Here is a 16,226-nt window from a genome sequence, read left to right as displayed (position 1 = left end):
GTATATACATAGGGATGTGGGTAGCGCTGTGGGTTAAACCACTGAGTCTCTTGGGCTTGCCGATCAGAAGGTTGGTGGTTCGAATCCCCACGACGGGGTGAGCTCCTGTTGCTTGGTCCCTGCTCCTGCCAACCTAGCAGTTCAAAAGCACGTCAAAGTGCAAGTAGATAAATAGGTACCGCTCCGGTGGGAAGGTAAACGGCGTTTCTGTGCTCTGCTCTGGTTCGCCAGAAGCAGCTTAGTCATGCTGGCCACATGACCCAGAAGCTGTACGCCGGCTCCCTCGGCCAATAAAGCGAGATGAGCGCCGCAACCCCAGAGTCTGCCACGACTGGACCTAATGGTCAGGGGTCCCTTTACCTGTGTGTGTGTGCGTGCGTGCACACGTGTGTGTGTGTGTGTGTGTGTGTGTGTGTGTATATATATATATATATATATCCCGTATTTTTCGCTCTATAAGATGCACCTAGTTTTTGGAGGAGGAAAACAAGAAAAAAGAATATTCTGAATCTCAGAAGCCAGAACAGCAAGAGGGATCGCTGCGCAGCGATCCCTCTTGCTGTTCTGGCTTCTGGGATAGCTGCGCAGCCTGTATTCGCTCCATAAGACGCACATACATTTCCCCTTACTTTTTGGGATGGAAAAAGTGAGTCTTATAGAGCAAAAAATACGGTATATGTTTTATATAGGTTTTAATGGCATTGCAGATTGCTTCCAGATGCTTCAACATGACACGATTCATAAATAACAAGATTCATAAATAACAATCATCATCATGATCTGTTTGAATATAATCCAGGCGCTGAGGGGCGGAAAAAAGCCTACAAGCTCCAGTTCATAATTACAAATACTATATTGTAAGACTGTAGGACATAACGCTTGAGCTGTATGAGTCATACAGATAAATTGATGTTAAATGAATTGCAGTAACCAAACAGCCTCCAGAGGGGAAGGGGAAAAAAAAGGAACAGCCTCTCCAACTTCTCAGGGTATTTTCACACCTCCGAGAAGCGACTTTTCCTTGTCGGTTCCCCACAGAGAGCATTTTGGCTGAGGGCCCCGCAAGCAATATTCAATATTGACCACATTCCTGGAGACCCATTGAAAAGGAAGCTCTCAAGGATGCAGTCAATGGCATATCGGAGGGAGGGAGAGGAGGGGCAAGAGGTGCACAGTACCCTATTTTTTAAAAAAGGAACTTTGCTGTGGGCTTATCCTGTCAAATTTAATAGGATGCGTTTTTACACTTCAGTAGTAGCCAGTAAGTTTTGTCCCCACCCACAGCCCCTCGGCCCAGCAGAACAAAATTCCTACCAGCTTTAGTTAACAACACCCACAACCCCTTTCCATCCTCAGGTGCGACTAAAATCTTTTGCAAGGGAGCCACGGACAAAGATAGCTGAGAGCCGCTTTGGAATGAACGACGCCTCTTTTCACTTCCAGAGGTGTTCGGAAAGACAACAGGCTTGCTGCCTAGCTTTTGAGGTCTTTTGAGTCGTTCAGGCTGCAAAAAGTCGGGAAAGGTCCTGGGTTTCTATTGCCCTTCCCAAAACAGAAGGGTTCGGTCCCCCTTACCTCCCCTTTCACTACCACCAAGGGCAAGTCAAGACATGAGCTGCCGCAGTAGGAAATACAGCAAGCCGCTAACCCCAGCAGCTGCTGTGAGGGCCAGGAGCCGCACCAGGAGAAAGTCCATGGAGTCCTCCAACGAGGAGTGCAGCTTCAAGACCTGCTTCCTCGTGGTCTCGACGTCTCCCGAGTTGTCGATGACGTGGCCGGCCAGCTTGACCTTTTGGTCCAGGGGCAGCTGGGCGGCAATGCGCGCTTCGGCCTCCGCCTGGGTCAGCCCGTTCCGGCGCATCAGGCGGGACAACTGGCTCTGTGGGTCGCTTGGCAAAGGAAGGGAAGAGGAACTGAGCTCAGGGAGAAAGTCAGAAAGGGCTCTGTGTGTGTGTGTACACCCCCTCCCATCTATCTAGTCAATTCCGGCTGCTCTTACACACTCCAGCACGGCTAAGACATGGAAAAGCAGGGAGAGACTATGGCCACATACACACCATATGTATGGGATGAGGGTGGTCTAAACCAGTGAGCCTCTTGGGCTTGCTGATCGGAAGGTCGGCGGTTTGAATCCCCGCGACGGGGTGAGCTCCCATCTCTCTGTCCCAGCTCCTGCTAACCTAGCAGTTTGAAAGCACGCCAGTACAAGTAGATAAATAGTACCGCTGTGGCGGGAAGCTAAATGGCGTTTTCATGCGCTCTGGTTTCTGTCACGGTGTTCCGTTGCGCCAGAAGCGGTTTAGTCCTGCTGGCCACATGACCCAGAAAGTGGTCTGCAGACAAACGCCAGCTCCCTCAGCCTAAAAGCAAGATGAGCGCCGTAGCCCCATAGTCCCCTTAGACTGGACTTAACCATCCAGGGGTCCTTTACCTTTTTATATACCTATATCTATATCTACCTATATCTACATCTATCTATCTATCTATATCTATATATACCTTGATACCTTTATGCCCTCCTCTTGGTTTCCAACGGTCATCTAGCAGGAAAAACGATATGCTGGAAACAGACTGGTCCAGCTAGCAATTGTTAACAGTCCAGGGGTCCTTTACTATATATATATATATATATATATATATATATATATATATATATATTTGCTTTCGTAGATTTTCACGGGTATAGGAATGCAGGTTTTGGTGTCCTCGGGTGTCTTCCCGTGTAAAAGTTGGGGTGTCTAGGCGACGTTTCGACGAGGTCTCACTCGTCATCTTCAGGCTGGTGCTTTCGGCTTCTTGTTACTGGAACAGAGCAGGATCTCAGTGTTTGAGTTCCTATAAATACTGTTGAGGAGGTGTGGTGTATAGCCTCCAATGTTCTGGGCCGAGAGGAAGTTCCCAGGCTAGTGTCCTCTCGGCCCAGAACATTGGAGGCTATACACCACACCTCCTCAACAGTATTTATAGGAACTCAAACACTGAGATCCTGCTCTGTTCCAGTAACAAGAAGCCGAAAGCACCAGCCTGAAGATGACGAGTGAGACCTCGTCGAAACGTCGCCTAGACACCCCAACTTTTACACGGGAAGACACCCGAGGACACCAAAACCTGCATATATATATATATATATATATATATATATATATATATATATATAAAATGCTTAAAGTCTTACGATACCATTTTAAACAGTCACAGCTCCCCGCCCCCCCCCCAAAAAATCTGGGAGCTGTACTTTGCTGAGAGGTCCAGAGGGTGGCAACATGAGAATGGGCCTTTTCTGCAGTGGCTCCCTATTTGTGGAATACTTCGCCTATTATATAGCTTTACATGCCAGAAGAAAACGTTCCTCTTCAACCAGGCCTTTGGCCGATTAATATTCTACAGACTTTTAAATGTGTCTGTTATTGTTTTGCTGCTTTGGTTTAATTATTTACTTGCGTTTTATCTTGTAGTTTATTCTCTGAACTGCCCTGAGATCTTTTGATGAATGGTAGTATATCATTTTAATAAATAAATATATTTTTAAGAAAACTGGATGCCTCATAGAGCTACAATTGACAATAGTTCCCTGTGAAGAGGGGTTGACCGTTAAAACAGTCAGCATTGTAGCTCTGTGAGGGGAACAGGGGCCTCCCCTAACAACTCTCTGCACCCTTTAACAAACTACAGCTCCCACAATTCTTTGGGGGAAGCCACGACTGTTTCAAGCGGTGTCATAGTGCTTTAGGGTGTGAACGTGGCCTACGAAGAGATCAGTGGGAAGGGTGTGCAGAGTAGAGTGGGCTCAGTTGTCAAGGCTGAGATCTGAGGGGTGAAGGACAAGGACCTCAACCAGCAAATCTGCTGAGGAAAAAGTAAACACACACACAAAAAAACCTGTCGAAGGATAGGTAAAGGTAAAGGGACCCCTGACCATTAGGTCCAGTCATGGCCGACTCTGGGGTTGCGGTGCTCATCTTGCTTTATTGGCCGAGGGTGCCGGCGTACAGCTTCCGGGTCATGGGGCCAGCATGACTAAGCCGCTTCTGGCGAACCAGAGCAGCGCATGGAAACACCGTTTACCTTCCTGCTGGAGGTATTTATCTACTTGCACTATGACGTACTTTCGAACTGCTAGGTTGGCAGGAGCAGGGACCGAACAACGGGAGCTCACCCCGTCGCGGGGATTCGAACCGCCGACCTTCTGACCCTCTGTGGTTTAACAGGAACAGCTAATTAATTCCCTGAAGAGATACGTTTACCTTCTCCATCTAACTCGAGGATGGGACACCTCAGGCTTGGGGGCAAAAAGCAGCCCTCAGGGGCCTCTCCCTCTGGAATTTGGGTCTCTTCCCAGCCACACACCCCTCTTCCCAGGCCATCCCCATCACTTGTTCTGCTTTGCATGGTCCGTGATTGTTTCTGCATGGCAGGACCAGGTCCTTAAACTCTGATAACGCCCATTGCTTGACGTGTGTGTGTGTGTGTGTGTGTGTGTGTGCAGACATTAGCCTGTTACACAAAGGTAAGAGTTAAATTGGTTGCTCTGGTCACTTTTGCTCTATCCTCACCCATCAGAGGCTTGCGGCCTCTGAAAGATTATCCAGACAGGAATGTGGCCCCTACGAAATAAACTTTTTATACAACTTTGTTCACAGGTTTGCAGGAGCTCCAACCCATTCCAAGGGTCAGTCCATTCGGAAGCGCAACAATATTCTGTGTGGCCCTTTCGGTACTGCCCTTAAAAATGCTGCACAAGCAGTGTTCAGAATTTGCCAGGCGCATTTTGCAGCTGGCTATCAGCCACCTGTGACCAGGTAAGGATGCCTGGGGACCAGGATGGTTCCTGATGTCTCCCGCCATATGGAGGTGTATGCCTGGAGAACCTTGGATCTTGCCTGTTTTCACACACTTGTAGAATTCTGTTATGTTTTATCTGCACAAAGATTTTGGGTCTGCCCCAAAATGGCAAGTAGGCATTTCATTCTGGCGACTCTAACCCTGGTTTTAAGGAGCCATTTGACACCTAGCTTATATAGCTGAGTTTCTAACACTGTACAGTAGTCGTACCTTGGTTTTCAAACAGCTTAGTTCTCAAACATTTTAGCTCCCAGACACTGCAAACCTGGAAGTGACTGTTCCGGTTTGCGAACTGTTTTTGGAAGCCGAACGTCTGATGGGGCATCCGATTGGCTGCAGGAGCTTCCTGCAGCCAATGAGAAGCTGCGCTTTGGTTTCTGAATGTTTTGGAAGTCGAACGGACTTCCAGAATGGATTCAGTTTGACTTCCAAAGTACGACTGTATATACCAGTTATAATGGATTTGGTTCATCTGAATGGTCATGTGGAAATCCCATGTAAGCAGAGCTTGGACGGCCATCTGTCATGTATGATCTAGTTGAGATTCCTGCACTGCAGGGGGTTAGACAAGATGACTCTAGTCTAAATTCTAGGATTCCTGACTCAGTTCAGGAGCCAATGCATTCCAATGGGCATCCTCTGTCCTTTAATCCGTCAGACCGGCTGGCGCTTTCGTATTGTGACATAACTACATCATTCCCTGTAATATCCTTACCAGTACACGAGAACAGTGTGCTTCATGAACTTGATCAGGGTGTTGGTTTCAAAAAGGAGCGGGATATCAAGGATCACATACCGATGGCCTGCGGAGGGGAGGGAGGTGAATTTTGTATCGCAGATGTTGTAGAAACTGCAAGCATTCATTCCACACACACACACACACACACACACACACACACACACACACAAAACTGCACAATGAGTTTTGTGTAAAGCGCTGCAAACTCAAGAGTTTGTGCGATTTCATCCCCTTGTCAGATTCTGGAGTAAAATTTGGGTGACTCCCTGCCTGAAACTGAAAGTGGAATTTTACAGTTGCAATCAGAAGAGTTGAGAGCAAAGAGAGATTTCTTCAGAATAACTCCGAGTCAACGAAGCCAGAAGTCCTCATATGTACATAATATTGGATAAAGAATTAAAGGAACAACTGACAGGAATTAAAACCTCACACAGGAGAGAAGAAAGGAGAACTTCACCTGCGAATTTACAAATTATTTTATGTGTCAATGCGAATTGAAGTTAATTTTTGTAGCGGTGGTATAAGGGATTTTATCAAGAATGGATTGTATTTGGTTTGAGCAACAGTCTGGAGGAAGAATTAAAGGGAATCAGACCCTGAGGTACAGCAACTGGGAAGCCCCACAAAATTTATAATTGGCTATGTAATTGATTTGTATTTGAACTGGTATCGCTATTTGGTGTTAAGGTAAAAGGTGCCTTTATTTGAGAGGGACGCGGGCGGTGCTGTGGGTTAAACCACAGAGCCTAGGACTTGCCGATCAGAAGGTTGGCGGTTCAAATCCCCGCAACGGGGTGAGCTCCCGTTGCTCGGTCCCTGCTCCTGCCATCCTAGCAGTTTGAAAGCACGTCAAAGTGCAAGTAGATAAATAGGTACCGCTCTGGCAGGAAGGTAAACGGCGTTTCCGTGCGCTGCTCTGGTTCGCCAGAAGCGGCTTAGTCATGCTGGCCACATGACCCGGAAGCTGTACGCCGGCTCCCTTGGCCAATAAAGCGAGATGAGCGCCGCAACCCCAGAGTCGGCCACGACTGGACCTAATGGTCAGGGGTCCCTTTACCTTTATTTCATGTTAATATAATATGGCACATATTGGATTTTTGTAATTGAAAATTAATAAAAATTATTTAGCGACAACAAAATTGGACCAGGATCCATGTACGAACAAGGCATCGGGATGTTGTTTTTCTGAGCAGGGAATATTCCCCTCCTCTGGCTTCATGTGGCAAACTCCTTCAGAAGCACAGGGAACTTCCAACGTTATAGTGTGCAGTTCAGAGGAGGAGCCGCTTTTATAATATTGCCACTAATTTGAATGACGGGAGTTGAATTACTCCAATTACCTTAATTTGCAGAAAAGCCTAGGTCTTCTGAAGAACAAAGCTTTCAAGATCACCAGTGAGGCTATTTTCCCAGTTCCCTAAACGCTTTCCCCTCTCATCTAAGGGGGTTATATTGGCCTTAGAAACTGGAAAACAGAGAGCTCTGGCTCTCCCTCCCACCCTGTCTACTTTCAATGAGTTCCTCCTTGTAAGGAGACCCTTCTCTGCTACCCCGAGACCTCCAAAGCAGCCGGCGATATTATCAGGCCCTTGATTAGACAGATTTGTCAGCTGTATTTGTTACAGTTATCAGAGGAATGAAAGGGAATAGAGAGACGGTGCCGAAATCCCAGCTGTCAAACCATTCTTTTACCTTATCGAGTTCAAAAAGAGCTTTTATAAGAGCGCCCGGGAAAAGCGGGGGGGGGGGGGCGGGGGGCGCGTGCGAGCATTTCTGAAGGTGTGACATTATGCACAATACTTCCCAAAGACTCTTTTGTGTGTGCTCTTTAAAGGCAACGTTAAGGGAGCAAAAATGCAAAGGGCAAGGATAAAGAAGGAAGAATTCTCAGGATGTAAGCAGTGAATGGATGAGCGCAAACACGGCACAAAAGAAGCAGCTCAGAGGCCTTTTTACAGTCCATCCCCTCTTGGCCAGCAAAGGAAAATAAAATAAAATGCAGGGCAAAGGGAGAAGATGCAGCTTTTGTCAGCGTTTATCAATGCCCTGAGGATTCCGCAAAATAAAATAAAAATAAAAATCAACCTCACCAGTAGCTTACCCAGCATAAAGTATTTCAAGATCTGTTTTACCATCTCCTTTTGTATCTCAGGGTGAGTGATGGAATTCAGCAGCCGACGCTTTTCGGGCTGAGAGAAAACTATGCTTCCCAGAGCTTCGCGGTTGATCTCGCCGCTCTCCAGGAGAATTTCAGGGCCAAAGGAATGCACAATGCGCTGGTATGCCAGGAAGCGTGGCTGGACCACTGAGGAAAGAGGGGATAACATTAAGACTCCACCAGAGTTGCTTTCAATTTTTTGTCAGGGGTAGCACTGGGAAACTCGATCAGAGCCAAGGGGGACAGCAGAGACAAACCGCAAGCTGAGAAGCGTTGCTTGCGATAAGACAGTTTGTGTCAATTCCTACATGCGCTCATTCATGAAATCCAATCTGTCCCACTTCCCCATTAATTTGCAAATTTTGTTTTTTGAAAACCCGCAGGAACTATTTAAAATATGCTTTTTACCACAAAATGCATATTTAAACATGCACTGCGTCTCGACGTATGTGTTTCTATTCTAATATGTGCATTTATCTGAAGCTGAGGCTCCAATACTTTGGTCACCTCATGAGAAGAGAAGACTCCCTGGAAAAGACCCTGATGTTGGGAAAGATGAAGGGCCCTAGGAGAAGGGGACGACAGAGGACGAGATGGTTAGATAGTGTTCTTGAAGCATGAGTTTGACCAAACTGCGGGAGGCAGTGGAAGACAGGAGTGCCTGGCGCGCTCTGGTCCATGGGGTCACAAAGAGTCAGACACGACTAAAGGACTAAACAACAACAACATGTGCATTTATAACGCATACTGTGCCTTTCCTTTTCTTGAGCCGAGAAATTTGGAGATGTGTGAAATCTGACAGATAACCACATTCTGAGCTGCACATTAGTCCAGAAATTGCAGGTCAGCTGGCATCAGAATCCACAGCAGCCCTAGCTTCAACTGGCCCAAACTATTTGCAGAGGTCCTCCAACTGGCAAAAAGACAGGTTCCAAGTGCTGTCGACGGAGGGATGAGACAAACACAGCTTCTCTTCCTCGCAAGCAGAAAGCTACGTGAGCTTTCCCAAGCTTTCTGCAGTTAGATCTCCTGCCTACAGCAGCAATCCACAGGCTAACAAATAAGTGCACAAGATCTGCTCTATCGGAACAGACCAGTAGATCAGCATTCTGTCTTTCCAGCAGCAGTGAGTCAAATAAGTTTAGAAGCTCACAAGCATATTACATTACAGTTCCGTGATTTAAAACTCCCGATGTAGTTTTATTTTGCTCTTCAAAAGGCAATTCGTGGAGAGGAGAGGATGGGGTCTGAGTTTTCATTGCACGTACAGGTACATAGTTTCTGCGGACATAGTTTTTCTAGGTCAACAGAGCCTCTCCGGGGGGGGGGGGGGAGGTGTTGGCATCAGGGCTGCAGCACTTAAGTCAGGCTTCCTCAACCTCGGCCCTCCAGACGATTTTGGCCTACTACTCCCATGATCCCTAGCTAGCAGGACCAGTGGTCAGGAATTATGGGAATTGTAGTCTCAAAACATCTGGAGGGCCGAGGTTGAGGAAGCCTGGCTTAAGCCATGGGTAGGCAAACTAAGGCCCGGGGGCCGGATCCGGCCCAATCGCCTTCTAAATCTGACCCGCGGACGGTCCGGGAATCAGCGTGTTTTTACATGAGTAGAATGTGTGCTTTTATTTAAAATGCACCTATGGGTTATTTGTGGGGCATAGGAATTCGTTCATTTTTTCCCTTCAAAATATAGTCCGACCCCCCCATAAGGTCTGAGGGACAGTGGACCGGGCCCCTGCTGAAAAAGTTTGCTGACCCCTGGCTTAAGTAAATAATTAAGCCCAGTTCCCCAGTGCTGCTGGGGACACGGGTGGCACTGTGGGTTAAACCACAGAACCTAGGACTTGCCAATCAGAATGTTGACGGTTCGAATCCCATCGACGGGTTGAGCTCCCATTGCTCCGTCCCAGCTCCTGCCAACCTAGCAGTTCGAAAGCATGTCAAAGTGCAAGTAGATCTCCTGCGGCAGGAAGGTAAATGGCATTTCCGTGCGCTGCTCTGGTTCGCCTGAAGCGGCTTAGTCATGCTGGCTCCCCCGGCCAATAAAGCGAGATGAGTGCCGCAACCGCCAGAGTCGGCCACGACTGGACCTAATGGTCAGGGGCCCCTTTACCTTTTCCCCAGTGCTGCAGGCCTAATCCAAATTAACCCTCTATTCTTCCTCAGCAGCTTCTCTTTGAGGAAGAAAAGCAGTATGTTGGTAGGCCCCAAGACAAGTGGAAAACTGAATGGCAAGCGACATTGGCCTGGAATCTATGTATTGGTCTCATTTTTATCCCTCAAATGGATCCAGGCCGAGAACCCAAGAGCAGACCCAACAACAACTCCCTTGGGGATCCTGGAGGACCTACAGTGGTACCTCGGGTTAAGTACTTAATTCGTTCCGGAGGTCCGTTCTTAACCTGAAACTGTTCTTAAGCTGAAGCACCACTTTAGCTAATGGGGCTTCCCGCTGCCGCCGCCGGAGCCCGATTTCTGTTCTCATCCTGAAGCAAAGTTCTTAAACTGAGGTACTATTTCTGTTTTAGCAGAGTCTGTAACCTGAAGTGTATGTAACCTGAAGCATCTGTAACCCAGCGGTCCACTGGCGAACAAAAGTGCATCTTCTGTTTACCTTCATACCAAGGAGCACAGCCTGGCTCACCTTTTCGGGCTATAACATCAGCATCAATGACAGCGCAGCCCAGTTCCCGCAGCATAGCAACCACCGTACTTTTCCCTGACGCAATGCCACCCGTCAATCCTACCAGAAACATCTTGCCCTGGATAGAAAAGAAAAAATACCATTAAGCGACAAAAGAAATGTGAAACTCAGCTTGTGCTCATTTGTAAACTCGATTCTGAAGAGCTTCAACTTTTCCTTCAACCCACCTCGCCACCTAACATCCTATCAGAGTGGATTTGATTTACCGTATTTTTTGCTCTATATGACTCACTTTTTCCCTCCTAAAAAGTAAGGGGAAATGTGTGTGCGACTTATGGAGCAAATGCAGGCTGCGTAGCTATCCCAGAAGCCAGAACAGCAAGAGGGATTGCTGCTTTCACTGCGCAGAGATCCCTCTTGCTGTTCTGGCTTCTGAGATTCAGAATATTTTTTTTCTTGTTTTCCTCCTCCAAAAACTAGGTGCATCTTGTGGTCTGGTGCGTCTTATAGAGCGAAAAATACGGTAATTTAAATTGATTCAAATCAGTAAGACTTGATTTAAATCATTTTTTTATAGAAAGACTCATTCTTGCTGGTATAATCTTAATATTTACAACCAGATGAAGGTTTCATTTTTGGAATAATAAATTTTCAGAGTACTGTAGTTTTTACAGTTATATCAAAAATTACTGATTTGGTTACACTATTAGAAATACATACAGATAATTATGAAATTATTGTGAGGTTTAATAAGTCAACTGTTTATATTTGGACAACTTTTCTGCTGTACTTTACTGGAAGGAGAAAAATAATCATTTCCTTAATAACAATTTAAACAATCTCTTTAATGAAAACAATAACATTATAGCATATGTATCCATGTTTGTTAACTGATGTGGTTAAACGGTTTTTTAAAAACAAAAGCTTAGACTGAGTTTTATACACATGAAAAACTTAAAACAAATCCTTATTTCCTGATTAAAAGCCTTTGGTCTACAATGTAACTTAAACAGAAAACTATCTTTAGAAAGATTTTTCCTCTAAAAGCATTTTATTTTAAAAATCTGATTTAAATAAAAAAAATCCGATTTTTTTTTTTAAAAAACCCAATTTTTAAATTTTCTTTTTAAAAAATCATTCATTTTTATCCATCTTATCTGGAATTTAGATGCTTAAAAAATCACAAAGGGGAGAAAATAATCACTATATTTTTGAGTTGCTCCCTATCGTTACAAGAAAAATAAAAACACAAAAATGCCAGCAATACATTTAAATGCAATTCAACCAGCATATCTGCAGTATTAAAACAGCAGCATGCATGACCAATAAAGCACACGTTTTAAATGTCATTTGAAACAGGTAGAATTTCAAAGCCTTTCAATACTGAGACAGCCAATGACAGATCCCTTGGGAGTGAGTTCCATAAGGAAGGGACCATCCCTTCTCCTCATGGCTGTCCAATTAAATGGATCTTAAAGGTGAACCACTGAGTAGGGCCTCAAGTGGTTAATCCAGGAGAAGCTTCATATGGACACAGGCAGTCCTTTATTTAATATCTTAACCCGGAACCATTTAGAGTTTCAAAGGTCAAAACCCAAGCTCTCTCGAGGCAAATATGAAAGATTAGGGGGATTGGTCAATGGGCATGGAGTTAAATCACCAGGTTCAAATTATCTGGTTTCTTCCACATAATGTAAAAAACAACACCTCCGTAACAAGCAGAAATATTACCTAAGGATTAGCATAGAATTGGAAGGGACCGTGAGGGTCATCTAGTTCAACCCCCTGTGATGAATGAATCTTTTGCCATTTCATTAACGGCTACTTCTACCAAGGTGGCAAAATACCAATATTCTTCCATTAGGGTAGGATTGTGAATTTTGTGGCCAATTTTGTAGTGGTGGCGGCGATAGGAAATCTTCTTTTGGGAGTGTGATTGTCTACCGCGGTACCTCAGGTTAAGTACTTAATTCGTTCCGGAGGTCCGTACTTAACCTGAAACTGTTCTTAACCTGAAGCACCACTTTAGCTAATGGGGCCTCTTGCTGCTGCCGCGCCACCGGAGCACGATTTCTGTTCTCATCCTGAAGCAAAGTTCTTAACCCAAGGTACTATTTCTGGGTTAGCGGAGTCTGTAACCTGAAGTGTATGTAACCTGAAGCATATGTAACCTGAGGTACCACTGTATAGTGAAATCTATAGTGTCTTAAAATTTGAAACTGCCATGGGCTGAAGGAAGGTATACGATTTGAAGTGTCAAAATATAATAATACCTTTATAATAATAATACCTTTATTGTCAATGTACAACCTGTGTACAATGAAATTAACCGAGCCACCCCCCCAAACAATCTCATTGCACTCTGTGTGCTTGTCGCACAACACACCAACCCCAAAAGTCAGTTGCACTATATTATTTTCCGTTCAGCATCCTAACAGCCCACGGATAGAAACTGTTTTTTAGCCTGTTGGTACGACTGATTATACTTCTATATCTCCTGCCGGAGAGTAGAAGATTAAAGAGGTGCTGGCTGGGGTGTGAATCATCCCTGATATTTTTTCTCGCTCTCCTAAGGCATCGATCCCTTGCGATGTCATCTAGTGGGCTCAGGGGACAGCCCATGATATGATGTGCTGTGTTCACCACCCTCTGTAAAGACTTTTTGTCCGTGGCTGTCAAGCCAACGTACCACACTATGATACAATATGAGAGGACACTTTCTAATGTGGACCGGTAGGTCATCAATTGTTGTTTAACATTGTTCTTTCGCAAGACCCTGAGGAAATGGAGTCTCTTCCTAACCACCTAAGTTATATTGTTTTTCCAAGTGAGATCTTCACTAAGGTAAACTCCCAGGAATTTAAAGGAAGAGGCTCTCTCTCCACACACACACCTCCCATATACAACAGGGCAAGTTCCCCTCTCTTCCTCCGAAAATCCAACACCATCTCCTTTGTCTTGCTAATATTTAGGTGCAAGTTATTCTCTAGGCAGGTGGCACTGTGGGTTAAACCACAGAGCCTAGGGCTTGCCGATCAGAAGGTCGGCGGTTCGAATCCCCGCGATTGCTCGGTCCTTGCTCCTGCCAACCTAGCAGTTCGTGCTGGCCACATGACCCGGAAGCTGTACGCCGGCTCCCTCGGCCAATAAAGCGAGATGAGCGCCGCAACCCCAGAGTCGGCCACGCCCGGACCTAATGGTCAGGGGTCCCTTTACCCAGCGGCGTAGCGTGGGTTGTCAGCACCCGGGGCAAGGCAAGTAATTTGCGCCCCCTAACCCGTGGATTTGCGCCCCCTAACCTGTGGATTTGCGCCCCCTAACCCATGGATTTGCCCTAACCCCAGATGTTGCGCCCGGTGCGGCCGGCCCCCCCTGCACCCCCCACGCTACGCCACTGCCTTTACCTTTACCTTTTATTATAGGCCACCCTATAACTTAAGTTCTCTGGGTGGCTTGCAATAGATTACCCAACTTTTTTTTTGTGAACACAAAATTTGGACCCCAGAGTCGGTCATGACTGGACCTAATGGTCAGGTGTCCCTTTACCTTTACCTTTATTCTCTAGGCACCATGTAGATACTTTTTGAACCTCCCCCCTGTACGCTGATTCATCTCCACCTGTAATTAGACCCATTATGGTACTATCATCTGCAAACTTAATAATTGCAGTAGATGGATTTCAGGACAAAGTCAGAGACCCTGTGTTTTTAAACAAGGGTTCAGGGAAACCCTTAGGTCCTAACAAGAGCATGGCTCAGGCCCTCTGCAATACGTTACTGTGTCCTACCTCCAGTATCTCATATTTATCCTAGCTTATCATTACTAATCAGTACAGACTTTGCATTTGAAATCTGTGGCTCTTAAAAGAGAGAGAGAGAGCGAGAGCGCAAAAACTGGCAATAAGTCGTTTAACTTTGGAAAGGTAGGGTTGGAGTTTTGCAAAACGTAGATTCCTCCAGAGAAACCGGGAGAAAACAAATATAATTCACCGCTTTCTTCTGCCACAGATGTGGAGCCCCCTGCCACCTACACCTCCAAAATTTCTATTTTAAAAAAGAGAGACAGAGAGGGAAGCACTGAAGGATAGAACTGTCTGGCTACCCTGGAATCCCTTCCACTTAATCTCAGAGGCGAGGTGACTTGACTGCGGTGGCTCAACAGCGAACGCGGCGCGGGAACTCTGCACGTTCTCAGAAACCCTCGGTACGCCGCGCAGGAAATAAACCCGAACAAGCTTGTTCTCCCGAGGGATATGCCTACCCTCCCAGCCCCCGGGTTCAGCGAAGGAAGGGTCCCGATCCTCGCGAAAACATCCCACACTCACCAGTTCGGTTCCGCCACCAAATGCTGACTGAGACCTTTTCCCACCCTCTCGTCGGCTTCACCCGTGTCCAACTTTTCCGACTTCCTATTGGCAGAGGGAAGTCACGCTGGGAAACCCAACCAATCGCTGCCACCGAGGCTGGGCTCTGCTTCCCCAAGCGCGAAGCCATCGTCGCGATTTGAAGGAGAAGGAGGCGAGGAGCAAGGAATGGGCAAGGAATTAGAAAGGGTTCCAGGCGGTCAAAGCAAGTTTTAAAGCTGCTCCTGTTCGCAAGCGAGAAAGCCTGAAGCTCCTTCATTGTACTGTATTATTTTTCGACGCCTGCTAAAGGCATTCTTATTTAAACAAGCCTACCTTGAGGTTTACAAATCATGCTTACAACCAAGAAACAGGAATGCATTTCAAACAAAGACTACAAAAAACCCCTATTCTATTGGGGTTCTAACTCTCTGTGTGTTTTAAATTATGGTGCGAATTTTTAAAGCGATAATTATTATTTTTTTGTAAACCGCTCTGACGCTTTCCCCTACAATCAAGTGGTATATAAATTTTATTAAATAAATAAACTAGTAGTATCGACTGGTTGCTTGAAAGTCTTTGGGACAAAATCCCAGCTGACAGAGGCAGCTGGGTGACAGTTCTGTGGCAGAGTAGATTCTTTGAATGAACACTACCCTCCCACCCCTGGTAAAATGAAGATTGTTGCCAGTTCTTGAATTTAAAATTGTTGATGGGTCCAGAGAGAATTTAAGGCAGAGCCGTGTGGTTTCTGATAGGTCCTGAAATGCTAAAATCTGTATTTTCACCTCCTGTCTAACTTCAAAACAAAACACAACACTATAGACTTGTGGGGGACATTATCCCTTCTTGCTTTGGGACAACTTACTTGAAAACAAACACCAAAAAGCCTAGTTCCCTCCCTGCCCCAAGTAGATTAGTTAGTGTAGTTGTGTCTTGAATGTTGATGGACTTTGGCTGGGGAAATCGGGTTTAAATATCTACTCAACAGAATGACCTTCACTCAGCCAAACCTCACAGAAATTGTTGTGCTCTCCCTGGGACATAAGTTCTGCTTGTTGCTCCCCTGAGTAAAGGAGGTATAAACATGTACCGCAATAGAAACCCTATATTCAATCCCTTGCAGCTTCTGTTAAAAGAGGATTTTAGGTGATTGGAGGCTCTGTGAGGCTCTGGAGAACAGCTGCCAGCCAAGGCAGAAATAGAACCACATATTCATAACTGATATTTTATTTGATACCAATTTGCTAAATCTGATAGCAAAAAAATGGCTTCAGTAGCATCCACTTTTGGTGGTTATCCAAAAAGTCTAGGAGACACTGAACCCAAAAAGTTTAATTAACACTATATTTGGAACTTGTGCAGAGGAGGGTGACCCATATGATAGCTCAGTTGGTACAGCACAAGACTCTTAATCTCAGGTTGTGGGTTCGAGCCCCATGTTGGGCAAAAATATTCCTACATTATAAGGGGCTGGACTAGGTGATCCTCGTGGTCCCTT

General features: G+C 45.8%; 1 protein-coding gene across 1 annotated transcript; it reads right to left on the bottom strand.

The window, feature by feature from the left end:
- Nucleotides 1-834: 834 nt before the first annotated feature.
- On the bottom strand, nucleotides 835-14,827 carry DCAKD (dephospho-CoA kinase domain containing). Its single transcript, XM_028703466.2, has 5 exons — nucleotides 14,708-14,827; nucleotides 10,384-10,501; nucleotides 7,683-7,886; nucleotides 5,558-5,645; nucleotides 835-1,889 (listed from the first exon to the last, which is right to left on the bottom strand). Exons 2-5 carry the CDS (start codon nucleotides 10,493-10,495, stop codon nucleotides 1,604-1,606), a joined length of 690 nt encoding a protein of 229 aa, XP_028559299.2. The 5' UTR covers nucleotides 10,496-10,501; nucleotides 14,708-14,827; the 3' UTR covers nucleotides 835-1,603.
- Between the last annotated feature and the right edge of the window lie 1,399 nt (nucleotides 14,828-16,226).

Source organism: Podarcis muralis, chromosome 13 (assembly GCF_964188315.1).
Source record: "Podarcis muralis chromosome 13, rPodMur119.hap1.1, whole genome shotgun sequence".
NCBI classification, from domain to species: domain Eukaryota; kingdom Metazoa; phylum Chordata; class Lepidosauria; order Squamata; family Lacertidae; genus Podarcis; species Podarcis muralis.
The sequence above is the reverse complement of the archived record's forward strand: the minus strand, read 5'-3'. Positions and strand labels throughout refer to the sequence as shown.